The following is a 19,798-nucleotide window of genomic DNA, read 5'->3' as shown; positions in this document are numbered from 1 at the left end:
ATTCGAAAAATTGCACGCTAAATCAAAAAGCTCAATTCGAACGCAGGACAAATTGTCATGGAATGCTTCAGAAACAAATAGTAAAATTTTTGGTATCGTATTTATTACTGTTCTTGCAAAATAGCGTCTTAAGAAAATTGAATTTTAGCTGTTTTTCCAGGTGAAGGATCTCTTGAAGTGGCACCAACATGAACTTACTGAAAGTAAAACAAATTGAAATATAAGTATATATTTTTACACATGCAAAACTTTAGGCCAAGTGACCGATGAAATAAACCTAAGAATGATATTGGAACTAATCCATAAAAAAGTATCTTACGATTAGGTACACTGCATCCAGTAGAAGTTTAATTAGGTATCATCCAAAACAAGTCAGACATTGTTTATTTCGTAACTCTTTCAATTTTCATCGATAAATATGAGCATACTTGATTGTATGAAAAGCTATCTAATTTTGTGCGTAAAAGGTAATAAGTTATACTCGTTCATTCGTTTAATATTCTGATGTAAACCGGAAGATTTGTAAATTTTCGCACATTTGAACTCAATTACTAAAAATGATGATTCACCTTTCCGCGTTCGAAAAAACTTTCTCATTCAAATGATACTTGGTCAATCCCATAAAATACGCCATTCTGTAATGATACCATCTTATTGGAACATTAATCGACGATCATACTGTATATTCAATGTTTAACGGTTGTGGGTAGGTCAAAACATTATTTGGAAAACATATTTTTCTGCTTCATGCGTCTGTTCTATAGTTGCACCTCAATAGTAACTGGTCTCAATTTTTAGTAATTTTGAGTATTGAATTTGGTGAAAAGTTTTGTCAAAATTAAATTCTACTAATAGTTGATTACAATTGTCAATGCATATTATTTATTTTGTGAGTTATTATTGCACATATAGTGGTAGTACATATATGTTCATTTACAATCGTGACTAAGTTTCTCATGTACTCTCATGCAGAGAATATACGGTAGAGGTTCGTGTTTAAAATGTCCATGCCAATAAATGTACCTACACAAGGTGGATATAAATGTAAAGAAAAATTATGCTTCGGACTGATTTGATTATTTCAGAATATTGATGGGTGTATCCAGTTAATCTATACGATTCTTGTTGAAATAATTTTCTGGGTGTATTATCACGTTTTAATGAGAATTGACTGACTTGTTCAAGCAGAGAAAGCGACCGCCAGCACCAATTCTCGGTTGGCCCACCACCAGGAGGTATTGGCTCAGCAAACGGCGGCCGAAACAAGCTGCTTATACCGTCTTCACATTCAGGTCTGTAGCTAAGAGTATTAGAGAAGAAAGAGTGCTGAATACCAGAGAAAATCCACGATTATTCAATCCAGTCAGTAGTGATAGAAAACTTGAATTCATATTCTTACGTTTATCTTTAAATTCTCGTTTCATAAAACTGTATCACTTTGGCAAACGAATCGACACTTATTCTGTGAGAAATTATCTCGACCCTATTGACTACAGAAATTCATATACTTGATTCGCTTTCATGTCCATCCAATCATCAATTTAATTAATCCTTTAGTGGTCATTTGAGTAATTTTTCACGTCGGGGAAATGGCTATTTCTTTAAATATGATACTTGATTTTTATAAAAATTGTTTACACGAATTTGACAGGGTTTCAATCAAAAGCTATTTAGCCGCATAAAACTGAAAAACTAAATTTGCTTAAATTGTCTCTTTAACAAAATTTGTATCCAGAAAGATGTCTAGCGATTTGAAAAAAAAAAAACATTTTTTGTATCTGAATTTGATTGTGGCTATTGGACGGTTAAGCATACCACCGTGTTAGTAATATATAAAGCTTTCCACAAGACATCGCTATGGCTACGTCATTTTTGTTCTGGTTGGTATGCAACTAAGAGCTTTAATTGTATCTCCTCTTAAAATAAAAATGTATGTGCACCTTACTGCTGTGACATGAATTGTTGAGGATGCACAAACAGATGAACTTGAAAGTATATTTCAATACAACAGAAAATTTAATTTTCAAAGAAATGTCAGTTTTAAAATTCACTTTCTTCTAGACTTGAGTCGTTTTTTCGCTAGAGATATACTTTTGCCAATTTTTCGAAACATATTTTCAGAAAATTTTCAACTTTTACTTTGAAATTTTCCGACTTTACACATGTAAATCTAACATTTTGAGGAAGAAGAGTAACAGAAATTTCTATGTACCATTTTTGACCTTTTCATTGAAGCTAATACGTCAGTTGAATCTGAAACAAGTTAATTGGATCTTTATCTCGAACCCAATATTAGAACTTTATGAAACCCAATAATGTGGAGATGGGTGAGGTATGTTCTACATAAATAGTGTAGTTTGCTAGTGTTGTTTAACCCTAGGCCATATCCATTTTTTCGTCGCATACCTGGATCTGTAGTACCCCTTTTAGAATTCCTATCACATGACCCGGAGTAAAATGGTCATATTTTAATTTTCTCTCGTTTTTTAAATATCAATTGGCCGAGATATCCGTCTATGCATTTACAGTCGTAAAAGATGAAAACTTCTGCGATAGACTGCGGAACGAAGAAATATTATCTCTCGAGAAATACAATATAAAAAATAGATTTTGATATGTTTAGAAAATTCATATCTTCTTTCATAGTTTACCAAATTGAAAAGTTCGTCTAAATTTTGAATGTACATATTAAAAACTATATGAATAAAATTTGCTAATAAACTATTCGAAGACGAGCACCAAAAATGCGACAGGTCGTATGAAATATTCGATATTCTTGCAAAAATTTTAGGGCTTTATCAATATTTCTTTATTTTTTGGTTCAATTCGAAATATTTCAGATATTAAGCACCACAATTACATAAGAAACATTGAATTAATTGGATGATAATCGGAAGGAATGCAAATGAAGCGAATATGTCATTCGTTATATGTTATAAATATAAGTCAAAGAATCCCGCATTAATAGTTCGTTGTATGGTCCGATAGGTCACTACTTTTTAGGGTGCCGTACTCGAAAAAGAAAAACGGAACCCTCTTTATTATATAAGATAATATATAATGTAAAACACTTCGAATCGATAATGAGAGTAATAATAATTATTAAAAATTGATTTATTACAGAGAATAGCAATTAAAATTCATCAGGATAAATTATTTATACTACGACTCGTACCTATGTATTTATTTTAGACGGGGGTAACCGGGCGTTCAGTCCTGCTTGACCATTGTGCCCGGGCCCGTTGGGGCACCCTAATATGTAAGAATCAATGTGAGGCCGGCCAGCTTGGCAAATTGAAGCAGTCTGCCCACCCTTATTTCCTCAATTTTTTCTTCGCCGGTGTAGCTAGCTCCAAGGGCCCGTTTACGCGGTCCCTCGAGTCCACCGCACCGGCTGATGAGGTGGAGGTGAGTCTCCTGCTCCTCCCCGCATCTCGGGCACAGGGACTCCGTTCTGAGCCCCAAGTGTACGAGGTGCCTGCCCGTGTACCAGTGACCGGTAATGAAACCCACCGCAGTTTTTAGCTCGTTCCTGTTTAGATTGATGCGCGTGGCTGCTTGTGCGTGCGATGGCCCTTGGAATAGGGCCCTCGTTTGAGCCATGCCCGGTGCTCCACTCCAGGGTTCCGCGAAGCGGGTCTCCGTCCATTGCTTGGATAGGCGTTTTACGTGCCCCGGAGATAGGTCAGCGAGGCAGCCCTCGTCACTCGTGCGGCGTGATGCTCCCTCTCTGGCTAGGTTGTGTGCCAGCTTGTTGCCTTGGGTGCCACTGTGTCCTGGCGCCCATATGAAGCTTACGCGGTTATTCTTTGACAGCCGTGATAAGAGAGTAATGCAGTCCCAAGTCCGCACTGAACTTACAACGTATGCGTCCAAGTGTCTAAGTGCCGCTCGGCTGTCACTAGATGTATATGTGATTCCCTTTGTAGCCTTTGCTCAGGATATGCAGGGCACAGGTCAGCAGGGCAAACAATTCAGCTTGTAGTACCGAGGCCATGGGTCCTACGGAGAGCGAAATGCTGGTCCTTGGTCCCCCGTACCGGAAGCCGGCGCCGGTGCCCATCTCAGCTTTAGAGCCGTCTGTATACCAAACGAGTCCTTTTGGTGAGCATAAATCATGTGGGTTCTTAACCCAGGTCTCCCTAGGGGGGTAAATTACCCTGAAAGTTTGGTCAAATTGGAATCTGCTAGGGCAGCGGTCCCCGGTCAGTTCCAGAACAGTCCGCGGTGCCCTTAACCGGTTTAGTATCACTGTGTGTCCCAAACCGGTGCGCTTCCAAAGCCCTAGGTGCCACAGATGTAGCGTTACCCGCAGGCATCCTCCTCCACCGTGATGTGTAGAGGCGGTAGGTCTAGAAGGGCCTCTATAGGAGTTGTCGAGGTGGCCGAAGAGCCCCCGTGATGCCCTCGATCGCCATCCTGTAGATGCGGTCGTATGCTATTCGAAATGTGGTCTTGCACATTGCGGGCCACCACACGAGTGAAGCATAGGTGATTTGAGACAGTATGATTGCTGTGATCGGACTACCCATGGTTGTAGTCCCCAGGTTCAGTCTACCATCCTCCTGCATAATCCAGGTCCAGTAAGTGGCCGTAGCCTTCTGTGCTTGGTGGTCGATGTGGGCCCTCCATGTAAGTTAACGGTCCAGGATGTCTCCCAGGTAGCGCACCCCGATAGACAGGGTTAATCTTAACCGAAAAATCTTAATTTGCCCCATCATGAGGTTGCACTTCATAGTGAAGAGTACCATCTCGGTTTTGCTAGGATTGATTCTTAGACCCTAAGATGTGCACCAGTTCTGAACAAAGTTAAGTGCCTTCTGCATCTTGCTTGTCATAGAGGGAAGGTGGTCACCTGCGACGATTAAGGTAACGTCGTCAGCCTAACCCACCGCTGTCATCATCATCTTGTCGAGCCCCGTAATTAGACTGTCCACGACCAGGGTCTACAGCAGGGGGAAGACTACGCCCCCTGTGGGCAACCCCTGTCAACTTGGGTCCTGACCTCGGTACCTCCAAGACTAGCGGAGACAGTTCTGGTCTGTAGTATGTGCATTATGCCCAACTTTGTGGCAGCTTCACAAATTGCATCGAAGGAGGTGTTGTCGAACGCCCTTTCAATGTCCATAAACACGCAAAACGCTGCTTTCTTTCGATAGGGTGGCCCCTCCACCTCCCTTTTACCAGGTGGTAGAGTGCCGTCTCTGTTGTCCTACCGGCTTAGTAGGCGTGCTGTATCTTCGAAAAGGGGTTCACAGCTAGAACTTCGTCCCTTATGAATCTGTCCACCAATTGTTCCAGTGTCTTCAGTAGAAAAGATTTTATACTGACCGGTCTCCATGATTTTGCGTAGTCATAGCAGTTCTTTCCTGTTTTCGGGATGAATACTACCCTGGTCTACCTCCAGGTTATGCAGCGTAGCCCTAGGCACGCTCGGAAGATTCTGTTTGGCCTGGTGATCAGGGTCTCGCCCACTTCTTGGAGGAGGGCTGGGAAGATCCCATCTGCCACCGGACATTTAAACCTGTCAAAGGTGTCGATCGCCCGCCTGATCCTGGACGTTGCGACGATCTCTCTTGCCGATTTCCAGTCCCGCGGTCCTCGCCTGGTTGGGCCAGCCTGTCGAGATGGTCCCTGAACTGCAAGTCCGAACCCAGAGAAGTGGACCTCCAGCATATGGGTCATTATTATTTGATCATTTATTTTTATATCATTATGTCCGAATGACTTCCATACTGCCGTCCGGCAGCGTAAGGCAGTCCAGCCTGATCGGTGGGCCTGACGAGAAGATTCTGCGGAGCTTGGCCACTAGTGGTAGAGCCTTGGTCTCGCTGCAAAACCCTCTCCAGGCCTCCGTCTTTGATCTTCTGATCAGTTGTACTCTTTCTGGGCAGCCTTATAGGCCGCCCAGTCCGTGTCCTTGTTTGTCTTAAGGGCCCGGTTGAGGAGTTTTCGGGAGCTCGGCCCAAATTTGCCCAGCTCTCCGTTCCACCAGGGTACCTTGGACTTATTTACCTTGGGCTTTGCGGGGCACGCTGCCTCAAAGGCCTGGATTATGGAGGATTGCAGGTGTATTACCTCGCTTTCCACCACGCTAGCACTGCTCAGATGGCTGCAAGGTCCCTGGAGCCTCCAGCCCAGTTCCTGTTTATCGGAGGACCAGACTGTAGCCCTGGGATTCCTGCGTATTCCCGTCGATTCCAACCCGGCTTTCGCCGCGAGGGAGAACGTGATGCGCCTGTGGCCTAAGAGTGTGTGTTCTTCTTGCACCCACCAGTCGCTGATGAGTTCCAGAAGCCTGTGGTTGCAGAGTGGGAGGTTGATCACTTTTTGTCTGTGTGAGGTGATGAAGGTTGATCTTGAGCCCTTGTTCAGTATGTCGAGCTCGACTGATGATAAGTACTCCAGCAGAGCTGTACCCCTCTTATCGGTATCAGAGCTGCCCCAGACGGTGCGGCGCGAGTTCACATCGCAGCCCACTACGAGGTGTAGCCCCTTGTCGGCGCAGTACCTGACCAAATTTATAAGTTCTTCCGTGGGAGGTGGTTCTACGGAGTCGCAGGAAAGGTAGGCCGAGCACACGACTCTGTCGATGGGTCCGTCCTTCTCCCGTTTCAGCTTGATCATGGCTGCTGCCAGGTCTCTGCTGCAGAACTGGCTGAGCCTTAGTGCCTGTTGCCTGCCTTTAATGAAGACCGCCGCCCTCGGTCCGAGTCCAGCCGCGCCTTTCTCGCACACCAACACGCCGATCCTTCCATCCAGTCCTGAAACAAGCCCCTTGTTAATCCACGGTTCTTGAATGACTGATATATCCGTTTGCTTCACCGCCAAGCTTTGGCTATGGATGGCCGAGGCCGCTTTGCAGTGTTGCAAGTCGATCTGCGAAACCTTCATCCTCCGCGCGGCCATTGGGCCGTAGAACGTCAGCTTCGCTATTTCGGGGGTTGGGGGTATCCTTTTACCGAGTTCCCCCTCCCCCTTGTCCGCAGGGCGGCGAGCTAGCTGGTGCCCCTATGGCAGCTCCGCAGGTGCGGGGGTCGCACCCGACAGTGTCCTTGCAAACCTGCCTGCACGCTCTCCTGCCTGGCTCTGCTGAGCTCGTGAGCCCTAGGGGGGCGACCCCTGGGCCTCACGGCAAAGCCTCCTCCGCCTCTTCTTGTGGCAGCCCTCGTGTCCCGAACCGCGGCGCTCGCACCCCTGGTCCTTGATCCCGAAGGTGCCACGTCTTTCGTCAGGGCAGCGGCGCGGGAGGGCCCCGCTGCCATTGCCGGCGCTGGTGCCCATTTCCGCGACGCTTTCCCGTCCTCGCTGCCTGGCGGGGGGTCCTGCGGTCCATTCTCCGTCACAGGGCGGCCTTCTTTGAAGGAAATACGCCCTAAGCCGAAGTGGGCCACAAGCCCCATGTTGTTTGATTTAGCGTCTACGCCCAACATCAGATGGACGGACTTAGGTCCGTCCTTCCTGTCTCAGACCTTCCAAAAGTGGGTCTGGAGACCGATGTTTTCGCGCTTCAGCCTCCGTTTCCACTGGTATACCAGGGATAAAGACCATCATCCTCGTAAGTCTGGCAGTTCCCTTTCCAGAATATAGAGGGAAGCTTTCACCCAAGACGTCAAGGTCGGGACCGTCTGATGCAGCCAGGTCAACGCCCCATCTTCTGAGCATGTAACTCACAGGACGTCCTAGTCATGGCGGCACTGTTTAAAGCACGGAACCTCTTCCCCTTCCGGGACGGAGTCTAGCGCCTCTACCAACGCCCGCATCCCCCTACTCGGAGTCTAGAATGGCCCCGGGGTAATCCGAGAGAGTAATAAGCATCCTCCGGCCCCTGGCTGCCTCCATATAACTCCTGGACCTGAACTTTTCTCGGCCCCTTTTGGGGCATAGATGCGTAGCGTAGGGAGTAGACTTCCGGGGGCTTGCCGTCCGAGGGTCTTGGTCTTTTTAGACCCGTCCCCTCCGACGGCACCTGGCTATCTTCTTGTCGCACCTCGGTATCAGGCAGCCCAAAAGATGGGCCACCCGTCCCGGGGTGCGCGGATGTTAAAGGAGGGTCTCCCGCAGGGGTTGTCTCAGAGGAGGTCCCGGAGGCTATCCTGGCCTTCCTAGCCCTCCTCCTTGACGCCCCGCTGCGGCGGGCCCCGACTGCTGTTGCTGTCGCTGGGGGGTTGGGGGGTGGTCTCAGGCTGTGCCGGTCCCTCCATTCTCCCCAGCCCCAGTGGTCGTCGTGACCGACTGGAAGCAGCGTGTCAGGAAGACTAAAGTTTCCTCGTCCGCTCGCATCCCTCCGGTTCCGTCGTTCGTTGTTGTCACCGGCGAGCTGATCTCCGTAGAGACCCCCTCGCCGGGCGTTGTCTTTAAATTTGGGTTTTTTCTTTGGTTCAACTCCATTGGTGTCCCACGAGTGTGCAGGAAAGGACGGTCCGCCACAGAGCCTGCTATGTGAGGGTAAGGCTAGTACAATGGGGGGGCGCCCGGTATCCCAAGGGCATCGTTCGCGATACTTGAGACCCCAGTGCCATCCAACTTTCCGCACGATAGCTTACATCTTGACTTTAGGAGTTAGTCCGCGGCCGGGGCTTTAGTTTCTCTGGGCCGGTTTTTACGCCAGCCGGGTCCCGTATAGCTCCAGCTAACCAGGTCGTCACCCGCCCCCGCCCCGTGGGCCGGTTGCCAGCCAGTATACAGTCGATCCCGGGCATGAGCATGCACGGTCCTCCCTGGCCGTCCTCCTATCCGTTACCCGGAGATGCGCTCGGTTGGCGCTTAACCTGTATCCCCTTGCTCCATTAGGGGTACGGGGTCCGCGTATATTACGACTCAGTACCGAATTCTAATACATAAAATGCAAAAATTCGTGTTCCAATACTTTTTATTACTGAAAAACAAATAAAGCAAGATGACAATTCATTCAAATGTTATTGCTGAAAGATATTTAACATTTGCTGAAAATGAAATGTAAATTATGAAAATTTCATTCCGTTGAGAAAAGTTACATGAATGCCACTCCAGAGTATTCGTGAGCGTGGCTCCACTTTCGGTGTACACTGTTCAGTGACTCACAAGGAAAGTATTGGACCTCCGGATAACAGATTCTGCCAGAACTTCTGGGCGTGTGTCATTGTTCCGAAATATGGAGCTTCTGATGTGTAGTTTCCTCCATTGGACCATATTTCACTCGATTTACAATTCATAAGTTTGTCAAAAATTTGGAACTTATCCTTACCATAAATCTGAAATAATAATATATCTATTTATACTTGAATTTATAAGGGGCTATTCAAAAATTGAATAAAATTTTTAAGGGGCATCGGGGGTCCGCGAGTTTCTTACGTCTTCTTACGAAGACGGCAAGCAGATGTAAATCTTATGTTACGAAAGATTTTTTTTCATTTTCTTCCAAAACACTTTTGAGATGTATGAAACGTTTGTCTTGATTTTCGTCTATCCGAAGCGTGAGATGCTAATAGATAGATACTATTGATATATATTTGTTGAACCGAACGTGCTGGAGAAAAAGGACATGCGAAGGATAGAGTCGTGTGTTGAATATATAAAACAACGTACCGAATATCGTTCTATCTTCTTAATATATATAAATCTCGTGTCACGATGTTTGTCCTCAATGGACTCCTAAACCACTTAACCGATTATAATAAAATACGCACACCATGTGCAGTTCGATCCAACTTGAGAGATAGGATAGTTTAAATCTCAAATTATAGTCGCAATTATAATATATTGCTAATTATTTGTCTGTTATTATCTGACAGTCACAATTATCTGTTAACTCCGAATGATTCTAACAGATGTCGATACCTTTCGACTGGGTTGAGTAAGTAATCAATAGATGGCGCTGCTATGGTAAATCTACGAACGTGTCATATAAGCTACATTTTAACAGCATAACTAGCAACCCATCCCGGCTTCGCACGGGCATATAATAATATAATAAAAGAAAATACACAATGTTTACAGTGAGTTTCTAGAAAAATAACATTTATATTATTACTTAATATTATTATATGCCCGTGCGAAGCCGGGATGGGCTGCTAGTATTATATAAAGATATCGCCGCCGCCACCGCTGCCGTGTCAGGAATCCCGAACCTACCCGAATTTAATCGAAGTTACCCGAACTTGCCGGAATCTATCCGGAAATACCCGAACCTTACCTAACCGAACCATGTATGAAAATGGGGGCTTGCGCGCGAGGCCTCCCTAGTATATGTATATAATGTGTGGCGTGGATTTTTCCCGCTTCTCGGTCACTCGGCGCAAATGACCGAGAACTTACCGCGTGCACAATAATTCGGCGTCCACGATGTACCCTGGATCTAAAAACAATATCGCGAAGTTTTGTTGGGCGTCTGGCGTGATCAATACCCCTCGAAACCGTTGATGCGCTATGCCGCGACAATATGCTCGGTAGCTCAGTACCGTGGAGAGGGGAGGGGTAATTTTTGGGTAGAGAGAGAGCGAGATACGCAACACCAACACGTTATTTTACTAAGCAATGATAGAATCAAACAAATATATTTTCTGCCAACGATAATACAAACGAAAAAATATTTTAAAAAATAATAATTCAAACCTTGCTCGTTGCGACTCAAAATGCCAAACAATAAAAATAATAATTCATAATTCGCTATTCGCGATTCATACTCAAATACTTAGATTTAACAAAAAAAATTATATAATAGAAAAGAAGAAAAAAAAATGACTAAATCTAGACGACTTCTTATGCCTACTTGCGCTGGTCGCTGCCTTAACAATAAACAATAGCTCCAAAATTCGAAAACAGAAGTTGACCCGTCGCGCCGACCGCGATCGTCCTCTCCGGTATCGCGCAAATCGCCACTATTAGCCTCAAGGGCAAGAAACAAAAAAAAGAAACTCGCTCTGGCCGCGTTACTTACAATCTTAATTATTATCTTAACTAATATGTTCTTCCTCGGGATTATCTACAACTTATTATCGCGCATCCGAGCTCAACCTACTCCGTGACGTTTGAATGCGGTTCGCGAGTTTGAACGCTCCCCCTGTGACGATCCGCGACCTACTCGAGGGGTGACACTTTATTTGAACAGACTCGACGTGACCCCGTGCAACGGAATTTGGTTGCACTCGATTTGAGACCCTTGTGCCTCGACTCGAACCCGTGGCTCTACTCGACCTACTCGATCGCTCAAAAGTGGCTCTACGTTATTGCTCACAACTCAGGCTACGGTCACCAAGCAGATGTATCGGCCAAAGAATTTCGAGTACTTTCGATAACAGAAATCCTCGTTGGCTATCCGTTCCTTGGCAAGCTGTTATTTAATGTCTCTCGAAATTCTCTCGCAAGAATATTAGCAGCGCTTACCGCTCCACATCCAGAAGACGAAATTACCAACTCCCTCGTTACAATTCCTGGTCATCGTCGCTCGCAACAACACAAACTCTTGGAGACAAAAGAAACGAAACTCAACTATCACCGTATGCAAGTGCCTTGGTTAACCGCCAGAACTAGAGTGACTTTTCTGATGGTCGGTCAGCCGTAACGGCGATCTCGTCACGCTAATCCCTTCATGACGTCATGACCCTAGGAATGCGTAACAATCGATCCGTCATCGATTTCGGAGATTGCGCAACTTGACGCGCACCTGTCGTCGCTTCGCGGCACAGAACTTGAGGCTAGATCGCGATGTCGTCTTCCGCGCAGCTCTACGGTGGCCCGGGGTTGGGCAGGGTGGTGCTCCCTCGTCGCTAGCCGGTCTCTCGCGGTTGCCTTGGTCAGGTGTAGGCGGGTGAGCGGGGAAGCTGCGGCGCGCTGGCCGCCAGCGGGAATCGCGTCCGCCTTGGATTCCCGCGCTGCAGGGACCTGCGTTGGCTCCCCCGCCGTAGCCTCGGCATCCTTCACGCAAAATCTTCGCGGTTTCGCTGCTCCTCGAAATATCCTCGGCGTCGGAGTTGGTCGCTGGCCTGTGGCCGGTGTACTCAAAAGAAATAAAAAAAAAAATCCTGCAATATCTTAATCGTGATTCGCTATTTCGTCCCTGTCGAAGCTCGGATGCGAGACTCCAGTTCTGGCGCTCCCCTATTATGATTTCGCGACCCGATCTCTGAAGCTCTTATTCCTGGGTTCCGCCCAAGGTTCAGGGACCACCTTGTAGCTGGCATGCTTAACAGAAATGTCACGTTACAAATGATGACTATATGTTCTTTATTTGCTTTACAAAAGTTTATACCGTGTCACTAGCTTGAGAGCTCTTGCTCGAAAAACTCGAACGTTGCGTACTCGTTTTTTTGTCTATCCCGACTCAGAAGAAGGGTACATACGTCCCTACACGCTTCTCAAAGCTACTCGAAGCGTTGAGATGCGCACGCATCTTATACATACTGAGCGCGAAGGCCAACCTCAACAATATTTAACAAGCCACCGCTTCTATTCTGTTTATAGAGTGAGAAAGATCCCAGTTCAATTTACCTGTTCATTTTGTTATAAGAATGATGAATATCTATTGATAAATCATTCATCATTTTGTTTATTTTGTCCTGTTTGTGAATTTTCCGAAACCTTATGTAAAATAAGGGCGGTAAGAGAGGCCGCGGGGAGGGGACCCCTCCCGGTCCAGAAAATCTTCCAAAAAAGGCCTTACGTACTTTATGGGTGACCCCTAAGTATCTGATGTCGAACTTTAACGGAGGATAATGAAAATTAATATTTCAGGGCAAAATATACAATAAATTTCTTTTAATAAGGTATTCCAATCATTCAACTGCTAATTTAATCAATTTTAACTAGATAAAGAACGGCCCAATGGATACACAGCAGACAGAAACAAATAACTGTTACTGAGCGTGAATACTTCGGTACATTTCGAGTTTTATTATCAAAATAAATTGTAACACTATTATAAGTAACTTTGGTTTGCTGTTTGGTCATCGTCGCATCCAAAGGAAACACACGGTTGCAGGATTCACATGCAATAATTCCTACTATTTTTTTTAATTGTTTTATTGCAATTTATTGCATTTCCCGATGGCGTTGTCTTTATTCTTTGATAACTGACACTTTCTTTTCAAGTTTCTGTCAAGAAAAGCAATCTAAAGCAACAAAACTTGGTTACAGTAATTTTTCAGATTGTGATCATTTTTTTGGTTGAACGTCTTCTAAAGTTTGCGTACCTTAACTATTTCAACGATAACTGTGGTTGAATTTTAAAAGCTTGTATTAGTTTTCTTAGACCGATTTTGCAGTTTGGTCATGGCTTTAGTCCACAGAGGTAGGCTTACAATTAGGCATTTCACCATTTTTCAGTGGTAGAGACGGTCCCACTTAAAAATCGTTAAAAAACCTTATTTAGTAATGCTCCATTTCCATCTAAATGCAATGAGATGTGTTAGGAAATATTTCAATCAAATGGCGTGAAATGTACAAGCTAGAATCGTGCATTTGCAGTCCTCATAGAGAACTGCAATGAATTTTTTTGCAATTACAAATTCTGATGCTTAGGTAGCAATAACATGAAGGATTATCAAAAACCTAGCCTAATTTTAGCTGTTCAACTTTCCATTTCATAGCAGAAGTAAACCAAGTGCATATTAAGTAAGTTAGCCGATGTAATAATACAAAAAACTGGTCGATCAAACAATTTCTCATATCAAGTGAGACAATTTGTGAAATCATTTTTGCTGACTTAGCATTTTTCGTAAATTCTGACCGTGAACTGGAATCCAGCACTGCTGCCGATACTCTTAGACTGTAGTGTACATTGATAATTTTGAAAGAATCTTGACAATAAAATAGTTATTAACGTGAACTATAATAATAACTATGAGATGTATTGATCGACATTTCAATATGTATCCTTTCAAAGGAGTCCTTTGTCATCGCTGTATTGACCTTGTCGGATTCTAATTACGTCTAATCTGGTAATATTGGCTAAATTTTGAACTGTACAGAGAGTGCTAATCAATACTGAAAGAGGTATGTAACAGCCTTGGTAACAACATTTTGTTTCAGATATACTCTTTGGTAATAAAAAGTCCAAAGGCGCTGCCTTCTGATAAATTGAAAACTATTCATTTATATTTTGATGTTTATTGAATGTATTCGGAAACCCGTCTAGCCATTTAATTAGAATGAGCTTGGTACGCCTAAACTTAAGGATTGTTAGAAACGGTAATGAGAAAATACCTGCGACTAGTTCTACTGTATAAACGTTTCTTATGTTGTATACCTATGCTTAGCTTATAATTAGACCAACCTTATTGATCAGCACTAGTTTGTTCAGTGCATAAATATTCCATAGAATATTACGTCTGTGAATTTCCACCATTTTTCTCATCGTCCTCAATGAATTTAGCACAACAAGGGGAATAATTGCAGTAGAAAATCTACCATAAATCTACCATATGATATTTGTACATTTATATTTTAGAACTTGCAACTTCTAGTCAACGTACTTCATAAACAACCTTTTTATACTCTATATCCTGGGCTGGCAGATTTCGTTTCAGAAGAAGATGAATACATTATGCAATTTATTTTCAGATGTGGAGTTCACGACTGGAGAAATCAAGTCGACTCAGTTGATACTCAGAAATTTATTTATTTTCAGATTCCATGCCACGCCGGTTCCGCAGAACATTTTATATTAACGTTGAAGACCTTTGATTTTTTAAATGCATCAACTATTGAATTACTACATCTCCTGACGTTTGAGTAGGTTTTGTTAAACAATCCACGAATGTTATAAGGTTTAATAATATAAAAAAAGATCACTTTCCGTCTTTTTCAGATCCTCACTCACGTAGAGTGTTTCATTTTTGAAAAAGTATGAAACTACTCCATTGAAATTTTTTTCATTGCGTTTTAGCTACTGACGAAAAAATTTTCAGATTAACTCTCATACCAACGTCACTAGAAGCAAACAGTGAATACTTTTGATATTTCAGAATTCAATAGATTTCCAGCAACGTCAACTCTAAATGTGCTGATCCTAACTTTTGAATTCATTCAGTCATGTGGAAAGTTCATTCAAGAACAGGCTGAAATACAAATTCGTACTTATCCATGCTTCAAGGGTTGAATCAAACTTTTGATCCATTATTGAAAACTTTGAACAACCAGCTAACTGTTATTACCCAGAGCTTAGCGATTTCAGGAGAAGGGAAAATTTGGAGAGATTTATTTTTCCAGTCTCTCTTCGTAAATTGATTTTCAACTACATGTTCGCTTATATATATATTATTATATTATATATAAATATATATATATAATGAAAGTATATCTTTTGTCCTTCACAACGACACGTACATTGTTGCATTATTTTGATGAAATCTTTTCTGTTTGTCAGGTGAAAAACGATGTGGCGATAAACATGTCATCAAACAAGGTATATCTATTATTCGATAAATACTTTTTCTTGGAAAAAATATTTCGACAGAGAATGTGGGATACCTTGAAGGAGGTAGTCCCAGTTTCGTGTTTGTTTTTTAAGTTAACTTTAAGTAGCTGCTATTAGTATATTAGTATACTAGTACTAGTGTACTAGTTTTATTCTTGTGTTGACATATTTTAGCACTTCTCACATGATAACTTCGAAACAGTTCATTGAATTTTGACAGAGTTTGTTACAAATTCTGCACAACATTTTTTTTTTTACGTTAGGAACTTGGGAAAAAATCGGTGCCACAAAATTCGGTGTGGGCAGATTCACCATTCTTATCCGGCCTAGACCCTTTGGTAGGTTTTTGGTAGATAAAAACCTACCTGTGTAAAATTTGACAACGACTGTCTCTTTTAATTTGTCTTGATTTCACTCCGATTCTTTATGATAGTTACTCTCTCTTACCCATTATTCGTCTGTGTTTAGGAAATGAGCAAAATTATGCTGCTGCTGAATCTGGCGGGATGATTCCTGTCAGACCGCCACCCCAGGCACCATGGCAACCTTATATGAGAACTCAATGGGGACGACCTCTACTGCCATCTCGAGATGGAGAGCATCATGTGTTCTATCCAGCACCTCCGCCAATCAACATGCCTCCTCCGCAGATCCGGCCGCTCAGAAGTAGGTTGAGCCACTCTCGTACAGAAAACACAAGTGTAAAACTAAAAACTCAACTATTGATAAATACTATTCAGAATCTCACCATCGGTAGATTTACGACAGTGGATTTAAGACTGTAAATTTACGAATACTGGCGGCTATTCACTAGTATGGTATAGAACAGAGTAATACTATTTTTGTATTACTTACATGTGAGTAATACACAACTAGTTAATATTACCCTACTCGTGAATGGTACATGGAGTTTCTTAGAATTTTTGAGAAGGTGAATTCACAAACACCGCAGAGTATCACCAACAATCCGATCCCTTTACTACGTAGTTACCCAGTGAAAAAGAATTCTTAAAAATCGGTTATTTTTTCGGCTGTCACAGTGGTTTTCCCGTTTAAGAAAGTGAAGGGATCGTCTCACATCAAAAAGAATAAAAAATTGACAATTGATAGTGTGAATAAAATGAAATTATAATCCAATTTATAACATGCAATTTGACGTCAATAACTGAAAAAACCTACATTTTTTCTTCATTTTTTTAGGATGACTATTCAGCCCCATTATTCTTGACCAGTATTATCTTAGTAGTATACCACTTGTGCACCGCAAAGACAAACAATATCGTAGCAGTATGATGGTATTAAGGAAGTAACGCAACTACCCACCTAGTCTTACAAACATTTGCCCGTGGTTTGACCTAAGTAGTACTTAATCTGGCAACGTCGCTTTTCATTGATTGTGTGCGCGTGTATATGTGTGTCAAATATGCCGTCGACAACTCATCAGCGGTATCAGTGAATTTCTTTTAAGCGCCAGTTCGAAATGCCTAAAGAAATGAAGCCAAAATTTTATTGAAAAGGTAAAATATGTCGTGTAAACAAAAAACGAAGAATTATAAAAAATGTAATAGCCTGCACGAGCTGTCACATACGTTGAAATTTCAAAATGCGCGCTCATAACCTCGAATATGCGACGTTGCAATGTTTTTAGCGAGGGTCCGAAAATTCGCTATCAATACTTTTTATTGTTTTTATTATGCCTATCATAAGTCACCTTTGAATATTTTTAAGCCGGATAAATTATTCTGAGTATTTCATCTCTCTGCTGTTTACATTTCATTCTGATCTATCCATCAATTACGGAGATATAAGGAATAATGTGCAGCTAACTCCGTCATTTCTCATAAGAAGCCACTTTAAAGTGGCTTATCTCTCTATCTAATAAAAAAGTTTCAAACAAATGAACAGGTAGAAAAAGATTATAATAACAATAGTAAAAAAAAGACTATAATAACAATAGTATAAAAAATATTTTAATAACAATAGTATACGCATGAAGTTGGTGGTGGGGTGAGATCCCGAAAACAAAACAAAAAGCATCTAGCAAACCCTTTGACAGCTGTCATCGGCTGTTTATGACAGTCTTTGACAAATATCTTTATAGGTATCTGTTTCTGACGCGCAAAAAATGAACATGCAAACGAAAATTATCAAGATGATTCCCGACGGGAATTGTCTTTCTCGCGCGTTGGCGTATTGTGTACACGGCACTCAAGATCGACACGCAGAGGTGAGACTGAGTATCGTTTCAAATGTAGTGGATAATTGGTCTACATTTGCGGGTTTTATTACAGGTAACGAGTCAAACGGTGCTGTGATTAGGTCACCTGTTGTTTACAAATCACATATGAATAAAAATGGAATATACGGGGGAGAAGCAGAATTAGCTGCAGCTGCGGACATTTTTAAAATATGTTTAATCGTGTATCGCGAAGAACAAATTCATCCACACCGGATCGGATCACAAAATGAAACACAATTCTCGCTACTCTTCACCGGCGACGGAGACAGTGGACACTTTGATGTCTTGCAGAACCAAAATAAAATTCAGATAGTGAGTAATAAGTATGAAAAGTAACAATCAAATAATAGTAAATCTAAATATATCACCAAACAGTCAAAAGGACAGCCAGGATTTACGATGACAATGGAGAAAGGAGGAGTTTCAAGCAGCAGACAAGGCGATGAAGATGGTGGATGGTCGGACGTACCACAAAAGAAAAAGGAAAATAAAATTGTAAGTGCGAATAACCAAATAAGCCAAAGAATAATAATAAACAAATATTCCTATAACCAGGCAAGAGGACGACCAGGATCTATGTTAACCACAAGAGAAAGAGGTGTTTTGCGGAGTGAACAGCAACACAAATATAGAGAAAAAAATAATATAAAGAAGGTGATTTTGGAGAATAACGGGCAGAGCGGTAGCAAAAATAATTCAGCAAGTCAAGGAGATAGATCCATATCAATAGAGAAGGTAAACCAATTGTCAACCAACGAATGGAAGCTTAGATTGATGAAAAAAAGAAAAGTAAGCACAGAAGGAATTGAAGTCGATAGCAAGTGCAGACCTGTCATCAAATCAACATGAAGGAATTCGCCTGTCTACTAGACAATGCGTAAGGAAATAGTGAGGCGCGCAGTGCCGAGATGGGGTTGGCGCGCGAAGCGCGCAGGGGCGAAGCCCCTAGTAAAGATATAAAAAGAATTACAAATATCTCGCGTAAAAACCCACCTCGGATCGTAAAAATTTCCATGAGTTCTTTTTACGTTATAATCGAACATTCTGCCAAGTTTGGTATTTTTCTGTCCATCAATTCTATTTCCCGCGTTACTTCCTTAAGTGGCCAATCAGTATATACATTCACCGGTACTATCTCGTAAATGTGCGGTAGTATCTAGTATTCACAAAATCTACAGTTTTAAAACTATTATAAAATTCGATTCAGTCTGTGGTATACTACTGGTGAGTGGTCATGGCGATAGTGAATAACCGATCTTATTCTACAACTGTACTTATTGGTTAATCCAATAAAGAATATTATGCTATATACAGTAAGATTTTGAGCAAATGAAGCCGTCCGAAACAAGACACAGGTGGCCCATATAGCAGCACGCTCTCTCTCGTTCGTGAGTTAGGGTATGTTCGACAACAGAGCGCGTACTACATGGACCGCCCGGGCCTGGGTTCGGACTGTTTCATTTTCTCAAACATTCACCGTATACGTGGCATCCGGGGGGTGCATACGCCTTATTGTTAGTATCAATAAATATATCATAATGATGAAGTATTTTGCATTCGCGTCAAGCGCGGTATGGGATTACATATTTGACTGTCGTAGAGAAACAATTTTATTTTTGTTCTTAATTCAAAATATGCGTTTGCAAGTTGCACCCTTTATTTACCCGCGAATTCACTTCATTCATACTTATAGAAATACACGTTTTCCAAAACCCGTGGATAAGACGAATGGCTACTCTTTGTTACCATTTATAAGTACATGTCAGTATAAAAAAAAATGTTTTGTAGTAAAAACAGCTGTACTATGGCCTAAAGTATTCCAAGTTCTGTTGTAATTGGATTTTTTTTATGTTGATGGTAGTAGTAGTACATATTATGATTGAATATCACAACTAACCACCAATTGTGCGAGATGCAATTGGTTCGTAATGAGATGGTTGCGCAAGAACACGCCTTATTTTCTTTAATCATGGTTATAACCACTAAGAAGTTGATTAATTACCCAACACGTTACGTACCGTCCATAGTGACTATGCAATGTACTAGGTACTTACATTAAGTAGTTACTATTCGGTTCCTATACTACTTGTATAGTACGTTCTGAAAGCTGAGTAGTTTTTCAAAACTTATCAAGGAAGATCTCTTTCTTAAGTTGTACATTCAAT

The 19,798-nt window shown here is 42.3% G+C and overlaps 1 protein-coding gene and 1 long non-coding RNA gene across 8 annotated transcripts in view; one reads left to right on the top strand and one right to left on the bottom strand.

Annotated features, from left to right (window-relative positions):
* The window catches only part of LOC124299090 (MAGE-like protein 2), a 219,027-nt gene that overhangs the window by 197,969 nt on the left and 1,260 nt on the right, over positions 1 to 19,798 (top strand). For all 7 annotated transcript variants that reach the window (XM_046752482.1, XM_046752567.1, XM_046752220.1 and 4 more), the window contains 3 exons: positions 1,189 to 1,292; positions 15,344 to 15,382; positions 15,863 to 16,060. In XM_046752482.1, coding sequence (XP_046608438.1) covers positions 1,189 to 1,292; positions 15,344 to 15,382; positions 15,863 to 16,060 — 341 coding nt within the window. The remainder of the gene's footprint in view (positions 1 to 1,188; positions 1,293 to 15,343; positions 15,383 to 15,862; positions 16,061 to 19,798) is intronic.
* LOC124300376 (uncharacterized) lies at positions 87 to 5,441 on the bottom strand. The gene is made up of 3 exons (XR_006907210.1): positions 2,213 to 5,441; positions 1,177 to 1,300; positions 87 to 197 (listed from the first exon to the last, which is right to left on the bottom strand). It is a non-coding gene; the product is annotated as an uncharacterized LOC124300376 (long non-coding RNA).

This window comes from Neodiprion virginianus, chromosome 1 (assembly GCF_021901495.1).
Source record: "Neodiprion virginianus isolate iyNeoVirg1 chromosome 1, iyNeoVirg1.1, whole genome shotgun sequence".
Classification (NCBI taxonomy): domain Eukaryota; kingdom Metazoa; phylum Arthropoda; class Insecta; order Hymenoptera; family Diprionidae; genus Neodiprion; species Neodiprion virginianus.
Note: the sequence above shows the minus strand (reverse complement) of the source record. Positions and strands in the feature narration are given on the sequence as shown.